The sequence below is a fragment of the Hippocampus bargibanti genome, linkage group LG22, assembly GCF_051943395.1.
Source record: "Hippocampus bargibanti isolate YZ-2025 linkage group LG22, ASM5194339v1, whole genome shotgun sequence".
In the NCBI taxonomy this organism is placed as follows: domain Eukaryota; kingdom Metazoa; phylum Chordata; class Actinopteri; order Syngnathiformes; family Syngnathidae; genus Hippocampus; species Hippocampus bargibanti.
The window spans coordinates 4,793,687-4,804,433 of record NC_142755.1 but is presented as its reverse complement, the minus strand read 5'-3'; the positions used below and the strand labels follow the sequence as shown (position 1 = coordinate 4,804,433).

General features: G+C 39.1%; 2 protein-coding genes across 3 annotated transcripts; both read right to left on the bottom strand.

Annotated features, from left to right (window-relative positions):
* Nucleotides 1-541: 541 nt before the first annotated feature.
* Nucleotides 542-4,868, bottom strand: gpr85 (G protein-coupled receptor 85). 2 transcript variants are annotated; one of them, XM_088989006.1, is made up of 2 exons: nt 4,440-4,868; nt 542-2,584 (listed from the first exon to the last, which is right to left on the bottom strand). In XM_088989006.1, the coding sequence occupies exon 2, from the start codon at nt 2,398-2,400 to the stop codon at nt 1,267-1,269; it is 1,134 nt and encodes a 377-aa protein (XP_088845132.1). In that variant the 5' UTR covers nt 2,401-2,584; nt 4,440-4,868; the 3' UTR covers nt 542-1,266. The 2 variants fall into 2 exon arrangements, with proteins under 2 accessions (XP_088845132.1, XP_088845133.1); XM_088989007.1 differs by having other exon boundaries at nt 4,548-4,868.
* A 2,496-nt stretch (nt 4,869-7,364) lies between these two features.
* Nucleotides 7,365-7,984, bottom strand: LOC148881734 (small integral membrane protein 30). The gene has a single exon (XM_088989025.1). The coding sequence runs from the start codon at nt 7,933-7,935 to the stop codon at nt 7,741-7,743; it is 195 nt and encodes a 64-aa protein (XP_088845151.1). The 5' UTR covers nt 7,936-7,984; the 3' UTR covers nt 7,365-7,740.
* Between the last annotated feature and the right edge of the window lie 2,763 nt (nt 7,985-10,747).

Here is a 10,747-nt window from a genome sequence, read left to right as displayed (position 1 = left end):
TATGGCAGTGAATGAGTTAAATGTCCCCCATTTTGTCTTTTTTTTTTTAACTTTTTTTGTTTACTTTTTTTTTTTGCTCTTTTTTTTTACAAATTGTGCAAGATATCATACTAAGGCTCTGGTCTTGAAGTGTTTGATGCACTCACACACGCTCATTGGCTGTGCTTTGAGCACAGGGTGGTCTGAGAATCCTGTAATTTAAAAAAAAAAAAAGAAAAAAAAATAGGACATGCACTTCATATGATTTAAAATAATAATAATCATCATCATAATTTGCCATTGCATCCAAGGATTGACTTCATAGGAGTGCATTGAAATAAACATAAATGACGATAGCATTGTAACCATTAAGGCAAAAACACCCGGACTGGCATGGGTAACAATATGACATATGTTTTTAGCACACGTGGATATGATGATGACACACTTCAAATGTTTGTAAGCACGAGTTTGTTCCCCAAAGCACGTTGTCCAAAAAAAAAATCTGCATTAAGCCCCCCCCCCCCCCCCCCCCCCCCCCAAAAAAAAAAACCCCCTCCGCCCCCTGTTGTAAAAGGTGATAGGGGAAAAAAATGGCCGACGCTATTATGGACATATGGCGAAAACTACAAAAGATCCATTCTTGTTGAAATTTCAAAAAAATTGAACCCCCCCACCCCCACGTAAATGACAAAAAATTACCACTTACATTAAAACCACTTTTGTCCTCTGGTGATGGTGCAATTCCAACACGTTTTCCCCAGTACTTACAGCGATTTTTCAGTGTGTAGTCTGTTGCAAATTAAAGCATTCATTGTTTAGTTTGGAGATGAAAAAAAATTAAGGGTAGGGAGCAGGGGTCAAGTGGGGGTCGCGTTGTCTTTGCAACCAAACATCTTCTCAGTTGTGTAGTGCAATTCTGAAAAATGTAAAAACATTTCCAGCGGTTCCTTGAGAGGTATCATATCTTTCTTGAATTCATTCCCCCCCCCTGTCATTTTTGTTGTTCACAGAATAATGCATCTTGGGAAAAAAAAAGGATTCCAAAAGCGTTTTCATTGTCTGCATTTTTGCATGGCCTTCCGCGAAACGACAAGGGGCTTAACATTGAGCCCTGTTGTACTCCTTTTTTAAACGGGTATAGGGGGTGATCACCTCAAGTGGTTGACTGACGGGCTAAGGAGAAGAAAAGCTAGCAGAAAGAGAGATAAAGAGAGAGCTGTACAAGAGGAAAAAGCCCAGATCGATTAAGGGCGATAGGGGGCGGGGCTAGGAGGGTAAAAACCTTCATATAACGCAGTAGGGTTCCCTCGGTAACCTGGATTTTCGGCAGTAGAGGAGCGTAGTGCTGAAGCATCGCCGAAGCTCCCTGTTGGAGAAGATACAGATGAAGGGGTTGACCCCTGCCTGGGCGAAGCTCATCCAGACGGCGGCAGTCAGGTATCCCGCCGGCACCACGGGCCCCCTAGCGAACACCCGCCAGTAGCAGGCCACCAGATAAGGCCCCCAGAGCGCCAGGAAGAAAAAGGTCATGATGTAGAACATCCTACTAATCCTCTTCTCCGTTTTGAACTCGTCCAAAACCAGGAGACGCCGCCGGCCCGCCGTGTTGCCGTTTTGACGGATCCCTAGCAAGGTAGGCGGGGTTGGACCTCGCCCGAAACCGGCTAGCCAGTTAGCGGCCGCCTGACCGCTAGCGCCCGGCCCGTGGAAGGTCCAATTCTGGCTGACGGCGGGTACGAACTGGACTGGCTTCATTTTTCGCCGGTCGTGGACGAAGAATATAAGCTTGAGGTAGACCAGCTGCGTGGCTAGCAGGATGAGCGCTAGCAAGAGCATGAAACCCAGCGAGTCGTTAGCCCGGAAGGAACGGTGCTGGAAGGTGCACTGGTCCTCCTCTTGGATAAAGGAATACGTCCCCACGTCGAGGACCGGCGGGAAGGCCATGGCTACCGATAACGTCCAAACCATGCAGATAACGGCCAGGCACGTCCAGAAGGTCAACCTCTTGGTGTAGAAACGATGGTGGGCGATGGCCAGGTAGCGGGTTACGCTCACGCAAAAAAGCATGAAGGCCGTATGGAAACAAGACAGCACGCCCAGGAAGGCGATCACCTTGCACGTTAGCGTCCCGTAACTCCACGCAGAACCATTTTTGACCGAGGTGAACACAAAGGGGAAGCAGATAGCCGAGCGCAGGATATCCGAGGCGCATAGATCCAACAGGAAGTAGTACGGAGCCCGGTGAAGGCTCTTGTCTTTCACTAGCAGGATGGAGATCAGTAGATTCCCGACCACGCCGACGCCGATGATGAATCCCAACGAGGTCAATTTAAGGAACGTGGCGAGAGGAGAGACATTTTGCAAGATGGTGTGGTCCCCTGCATGGCTATAGTTCGCCATAGATGGAGGAGGGATCATAAAGAATGAGCAGGGGGGTGGGGGTGGGTGGGTGGGTGAGGGGGGGGGTGTTAGCTTCAGCCTAGGATCATGATTTATGGGCGACGGTCGAGTCGGGGAGGCGATAGATCCATTCGGAGGAGATTTCCGGACTTGTAGGCAACCTCTCCTTTAAGGCATCCTTTGTTCCTTTGTCTCATCACACCTAAAGGAAGCGAAACGAGAGAGGGAGATAAATAAAATCATACATAAATACATAAATACACAAATACATCAATACATGAATAAATAAATACGTGCATAAATACATAAATACATACATAAATACACGAATAAATAAATACATACATAAATACACAAATAAATACATAAACAAATACATAAATAAATACATAAATAAATACAGGAATAAATAAATAAATACATAAATAAATACACAAATAAATAAATAAATAAAATGAATAAATAAATACACACATAAATACACACATAAATACACGAATAAATAAATAAATAAAATGAATAAATAAATACACACATAAATACACACATAAATACACGAGTAAATAAATAAATACATACATACATAAATAAATACACGAATAAATAAATAAATACACACATAAATACACACATAAATAAATACATAAACAAATACATAAATAAATATATACATAAATACATAAATAAATACACAAATAAATAAATAAATAAATACATACATAAATACATAAATAAATATACGAATAAATAAATTAAAGAATTAATTAATAAAATAAAATAAAATAAATGTAAGTAAATTTAAATAAAGTAAAATACATTTGAATAAACTAAATTTATTTAAATTAAATAAATAAATAAATAAATACAATTAATACATAAAAAATAAATAATATCATCTGCCTATCATTGACTCCAATGTCTCCGTCACATTCGACTCAAGTGCTTTTCATTTAAATAATCACAAAAAAAAGATAAATTGCAGCGGATGGATGGATGGACTAAAATATATTACAGTATTGTCACATGATAGAAACAATTTAGGGCTGGAACAAAATCATGACTGCAAAAACACAACTTTCTATTTTATTAGACAAATTATCCATATATATCTTGAAAACTGCAACCACAGTATAGTAATCAGTAGTCCTAAAATTTGAATGATTTGCACGTCTCCCCAGTAGCACATAATGCCACTTTAAAAAGCTAGCCTAAATGAAATGGAATAATATATATTGGTTTGTTTCCTTTAACCCCATTCATGGAAATTGTGTGTACCCCATTCTCACGTGAACGTAGAAAAAGTAGTTCATAGTTGAGTGCAAAATAGTGGGAATAGTCTGTCGCCACACCGGGACATAAACCAGTGTCCTCTAGTGCCGGTCCAAAGCCCGGATAAATACAGAGGGTTGTGTCAGGAAGGGCATCCGACGTAAAAGCCAAAACAAACATGCGAATTAAACCTCTGAAGATGGACGACACTGATTCGCTATGGCGACCCATTGAAGGAGAAAGCCGAAAGGAAAAGAAAATTCACACAAAAGATGAACAAAGACACGGTGAATGACGTTTTTTTTTTCTTTTTCCTTTTTTTTCTTCTTAAGACAGCGAGATCATTGACCCCCCCCCCCCCCCAAAAAAAAGAGTAAAAAATAAAAAAATCATCATAACACACCCTATTGTCTTCATCAGGGTGCTCAATCTGGAAGCGTTAGTGATTTGCTTTCATTTCACACACACACACACACACACACACACACACACACACACACACACACACACACACACACACACACACACACACACACACACACACACACACACACACACACACACACCGAACCCCCCCTCGCCTGTCCGTCCTTAACTGCGTTTGTGTTGATGATTTAATAGACAAATTGCCTAAAATCGCGAGGAGCGAGGTGGGTAGGGGTGGGGGGGGGTTAGCAAAAAACAAGCGTCAATTGCGTCAAATGAAAAACAAGGGAGACGATCCATTATCTTACAATTGCGTATTTTGACATAAAACAACAATCGTGATGGTTGAACGGCGTACTTACGGTTTACAGCGTCTAAAAAAAATAAACAAAGACGACAAAAAAATGGAACAAGCCTTCCTTCGATTCGCTCATGAAACAAAGCAGCGACGAGGAAAAAAAAATACCCACTCGGGTGTTTTCGTCGCCCCCTTTAGATAAAACACAACGGCGTCGACGAGAGCCGAACCATGTCCAAATCTTCCAGGAAACACAAGAGGAAGAAGAAGAAGGAGGGGGTGTAAAAAGGCAAAAAAAATGCGATATAAAAAATAAAAAAGGCGATCTTGAGTCTCTCGATCCACACTGTTGCTAAAACTCCCTTTTGTCACATCACCCGGAGATTATTACGTCGTCTTTTGTCGCCGCTTAAAAAAAAAAAAAGAAAATCTCGATGGTTACTTGCCCCTAACCCTTTTTTCCCCAGCACGGCGAATATCATACAGTAAACGGGGAAGCAGTAATGCGCATGCGCACTGCATCCCTATTTGTGATCCAAGTCGCGTTCTGTCTCTTGTTGCAGCAATAGCAGCAGCAGATCTCATCCACTCAATTGGGCCTCTGCTGACCCTGCACACACACACACACAAAACGAATCCTGGCATAAAAATACATTAATAAATCCATAAAATAAATTTTAAAACTGACATTTTTCATCCTTATTGTCTAATTTTGAGTTAGACGAATCACGGCATGAAAAAAAAATAAAAAAAACATGTAAAACTGTCATTTTCGATCATTATTGTCTAATTTTGAGTTACGTGAATCATGGGATAAAAAAAATAAAAAAATAAAACTGAAAATAAAACTTTTTCTTCCTTATAGTCTGAGTTAAAAAAAATCCCGGCATAAAAAATATATTAAAAATTTTGAAAACAGACATTTTTCATCCTTATAGTCTAATTTTGAGTTATGTGAATTCTGGCATTAAAAATAAGATCAATTTTACAAAATTAAAAACTGGCATTTTTCATTTTTATGGTCTAATTTTGAGTTAGACGAATCACGACATGAAAAAAGTAAATTAATAAAAAACATGTAAAACTGTCATTTTTCATCCTTATTAAATCCTGGAATAAAAAAAAATAATAAAAAAAATGTGAAAACAGACATTTTTCATCCTTATAGTCTAATTTTGCGTTCAATGAATCCTAGAATAAAAACAAATACATTAAACAAAAACATTAAAAACTTACATTCTCTATTCTTATAGTCTAATTTTGAGTTAGACAAATTCTGGCATGAATTACATTTTAAAAAATAGACCTGACATTCTCTATTCTTGTAGTCTAATTTTGAGTTAGACAAATTCTAGCATGAATTAAAAAAAATGACATTTTATATACATGTCTAATTTTGAATCCTGGAATAAAAATAAATAATAAAAAAGATGTGAAAACTGACATTTTTCATCCCTATAGTCTAATTTTACGTTCGATGAATCCTAGCACAAAAAATGTACTTAATTTAAAACAAATTTAAATGGACATTTTTCATCCTTATTGTCTAATTTAGTTAGGCAAATCCTGTAATAAAAGTTACAAATTCAACACTGATATTATTCATTGTTATCGTGTCATTTTGAGTTAGGCCAATCCTGTAATAAAAAAATACAAATTGAAAATTGACATTTTACATCCTTATTGTCTCATTTTGAGTTAGCCAAATCCTGGCATTAAATTGTTTTATTATTTGAAAAAAAAAGTGTAAAAACAGACATTTTACATTCATATAGTCTAATTTTGAGTTAGATGAATCCTGGCATAAAAAAATTACAATAAATAAAAAAGCTGACATTATGTCATCCTTATTGTCTATTTTTGAATTAGGCTTGAGACTGAAGTCACAATGTTTACATTATATACGCTATTTCCATCGCAAACACACAACACAATAATTAAACATTTCATATTTTCTCTTCAAAGCGCCTTTCAAAACTCTCAAGGTCACTCTCCAGTCACATGATCAGTTTTTCTGTGGGTGAGCAGCGGCAACCACATGCGTCAGCGTTCACTCAAGTTAGCGACCTAGCTAATATATAATTGATAGCTAGCTAGCTAGCTATCAAGCCAGTTTATAGATAGCAAATATATCGCTAGCTAGATAGCCAGCCAGCTAGCTAATAGATAGCTAGCTAGGTAGCCAGCCATTATTTTTCTCCTGGTCCTCCCGTTTCCTCCCACATGCCATTAAAATGTCCGGTAGTTTGTGGCGTGTATATCGTTAGTAGCTATATAGCATCTAACGTAGATTGGAGTCAGGCTGACAGGTTCACTTGAGGTAAAAGGCATCCCATGTACGGGGGGGGGGGGATGCATAATTGACAAGCACTTTGCTCACTGTTGTCCTCTTGTTCGGGTTAGCATGACAAATTCATAGAATTGGTTTTTTCAAGCGTGCAGCAAGTCATGTCGCGACGCGTGTGAGACATTGTATATGTATAGCTTTGCTATAAAATGCCAGACTGTCTGAAGACAGAGTGGTGGTATTTTTAAAGGACTATTTTCATTCGCATTCTATGACTCAGGGTGGTCAGACTATTATATGGTTTTATTTTGAAAGATTAACAGTGTCCCAATAAAATTATATGGTCGCCTTAGACAGTAAAATGTGTAGGTGCTCATTCGCTATGACATTTTTAATAATATCAATACATTTCATTTATAAGCAACTTTAAAAACGCTCAAGGTCACTTTAGTCACAGGATATGTTTTTGTGTGTGTGGGTAAGCAGCAGCAGCTACACGCGGCAGCATTCACTCAAACCGGAAGTAACTAAAATAGAATGAAATCTAGCTAGCTAACTAATAGATAGCCACCTAAATACATATTTTTCACTCTTGTGTCTTCAATGGTGCATAATTCCATTTTTACATTACTTTATTCAAATATGTGGCTTAATTTAAATTGCATTTCAAATGAATAAAATGCAACAATAATAAGCACAGGCTTTCCAATTTGAAATGCTTTTATTTTGACAGGTTCGCCCATCCACGGCTCGCCTTTCACATTAGTCAAAGAAAATGCAAAAATAAATTCATAAATGCTTTTTGAGCAGAATACGAGTATTAATACAGGCAACGATAGTGTCGAGTCTTTTTTTGGCAGCAGTGCAACTTGCTCTTTGGTTCTTTTTCCAGACTTCCGCTTTTCTTCACATATGGACAGACGCTCCTGTTCTTGAGTTTATGGGTCACTTCCATCCAAGATTTGCACCATGACAACCGCAAGGAAGGGAAAAGAGTAAGATTTGGATCAGGTATGCACAGCAATAAGTTGTCGAGTCACGAGATGGGAGAATCGTCGAACTGGCGACTTGTTCCTCCTCACTCCAGTAGCCTGTTCCGCTTTCGTGCGTACCAGCCCAAGCAGGCGCAGAAACCCACAATGGCGATGATCGTGCCCAGCAACAAAGCCAGCGCGTCCCCGGCATCGTACGCCGCCACGGGGGGGATCGTCTGGAGGAAAACCAAACCGGTAAAAACCACCGTCACGCGTGAAAGCTGCTGTTTGGGCGTCATGTTTTCAGCTATTCCGCTGTAGCGTTGTCCACTTCCGGGATAGCATTTGTTCGTGCTGACGTAAAAATCCTGCGACAGAAATATGTGACTTCCTGGGTTTTTCAGCCAATGGACGCGTAGCTTTTCCGTAGTAGGCGTTAATGAAGATTATACACAGAATTAACGCATATATTTCAAATATATAGCGTGGATGAAGATTATACAATTAAATAATGCACATATTTCAAATGTATAACTTAATAATGCTCACTATACACAAAGTCAATCATCTCAAAGCAATATTGATATTCTTTCCTTTTGTGAGCTGCAAAAACACGTCACAATTACTCGTCGCGCCCCTCTCCCTGAAAATTAATTATGTTTAGAAATTGATTTGTTCCAAATCACTTAATAATAAGAGCCGCTCAAGTGACTTTGCACTCGTTCTGGTCTATACTAGTTTTACCTTTTCGTAATGGGTGGTTTTTAAAGGAAACTCATTATCATTGGGCTAATGATAAATAGTGCACAAGCAGCGGAATATGCGATTTTTTTTTTTTTTCTTCGTGCGGCCTCTGAGGCCAAATAGTGCTCCGAGATGCCAGTTCCATTTACTTATGAAGTTGTACCGCTGAGTTTTCTACAATTGAGCCATCCAGTCAGGGAGGGAAATTAACGAGGCCGCTGATTGCACTGTTGGTAATTACAGATTGCGGCAGGAGGTGCTCTGTCAAGCCTCTGCGATTTTTTTTCCAGTTTGCGCCTGTCCCCCCCCCCCCCCCCTTTTCGGCCAGGTGGAGGAATTCTCAGCAGAGGACATTTAGCGGTGATGTTTAAAGAGTCACCTCTTGCAAAAATATTCCTCCATCGTCTCGGGATTTGTGTAAAACCATCACGCCGCAAGCCAAATGGCTTCTTGCGTCCAACCAGATGAGTGAATCGTACATACAAATGAGCATGAGGCATCTTGGGGCGGCTTCCAAACCAATCAATCCACTTTAGAGGAAAAGGGTCGCAGGGGAAAAGTGCCAAGTCGGCTTTTCTGCTCACATGCAGAAAAATGCAACTGATCATCCAGGTGCGAAAAGTTGAATTCTATGCTTGCATTTTTTTTGTTTGTTTTAATTGCAATGGGTAATTTATCCATCTATACTCTACTGTAAAATCGTAATTCTGAGCTAAAAATCGTAATTTTGAGATTACAGTCGGAATTCTGAGATGAAAATCGGAATTCTGAGATGAAAATCGGAATTCTGAGATGAAAATCGGAATTCTGAGATGAAAATCGGAATTCTAAATTAAGTCAGAATTCTGAGTTAAAAGTCGGAATTCTGAGATTCAAATCGGAACTATGAGATTAAAATCAGTTTCGAGAATAGTCAGAATTCGAAATAAAAAGTCAGAATTCATTCTGAGTTAATACTCAGGATTCGAAATTAAAAGTCAGAAATCTGAGTTAAAAATCGGAATTCTGCGTTAAAAGTCATAATTCTGAGATTAAAAATCAGAATTCTGAGATTACAGTCGGAATTCTGAGATAAAAGTCAGTTTTGAGATGAGTCGGAATTCTAAATTAAAGATCAGAATTCTAAATTAAAAGTCAGAAATCTGTGTTAAAAATCGGAATTATGCGTTAAAAGTCATAATTCTGAGAATGAAGTCGGAATTCTAAATAGAAAATCGGAATTCCGCGTTCAAAGTCAGAAATCTGAATTAATTGTCAGAATTCTGAGTTAAAAGTCGGAAATCTGAGTTAAAAATCGGAATTCTGAGTTAAAAGTCGGAATTCTGAGATGAAAGTTAACCCTCAGAAAAACATTTTCGTTCGTATCCTGATTTTTGAAAGGCGCCTGTAAATTGAATGTATTATTATTATTATTATTATTATTATTATTTTTCTTATGTATTTTTCAGGGGCGGGGAGGGGGACTGCGTCAGAAATGATTGCTATTACTCGGAGGAAAATTGCTTTTCGCTCAATTGATACCGGAGCACTTTCGAGATTTGTAATTGGAAAAGCTACGTTGAAAATTGAATAGAAAATGGAAGAGAAGTTATTACAAACGCATCCGAGCTTCGGTGAGCCACTATAGAGGATGTTGTTGGGGGGTTGTGACGGGCAGCCGTTGTTCATTGTGTGAATACGTTTGTGCGAAATAACCAGATTTCATTTCGGCGCCCCCTCCCACAATAATATTTCCGTCTATCATCTTGCATGCCAAAGCTATGCACAAAATGATTTTTACCAACAGCTGTTACCCCCCAACCCCCATCCTGTCTGACCTAGGAGACTTGTGATGGCCGATGGCGCTTAGCCAGTGACCCCAGCTTCCTCACTCGCACCCCACACAAGCATGTTATGGTTTTCTATTCCCAGCGTGAGGGCAGATATCAACCCGCCTGAGTGTTAACTGAGACCCAAAACACTACAGTACATTCATAGTCTCTCTATCTCTCTCTCACGCATCACCACGGCCAATGGAGAAAGACTCAACCATCCTGAAACCCCCCTAGGGGGGGGTTCCCAAAATGGCGTGTTCGTTCACTCCATGCTTTCTCTGTGCAAGAAGTGTCACGAGATGTGACAAGAAGTACAAAAAAATAGCAACGTTTGCGTACATATTTATCACCCCAAAGAACTAAAAGGGTCTAAGACTTGACCCCTGAGGAACTCCACCTGTCATGTAGAATACAGTGATACCTCAGTTTACGAACCCCTTGGCTTATGAACATTTTGGTTTATGAACGTTAAATTTATGAAAGGTAATTTACCTTGGCATACGAACTATTTTTCAGAATACACACGGATACACACATAAAAAAAATACGCTTT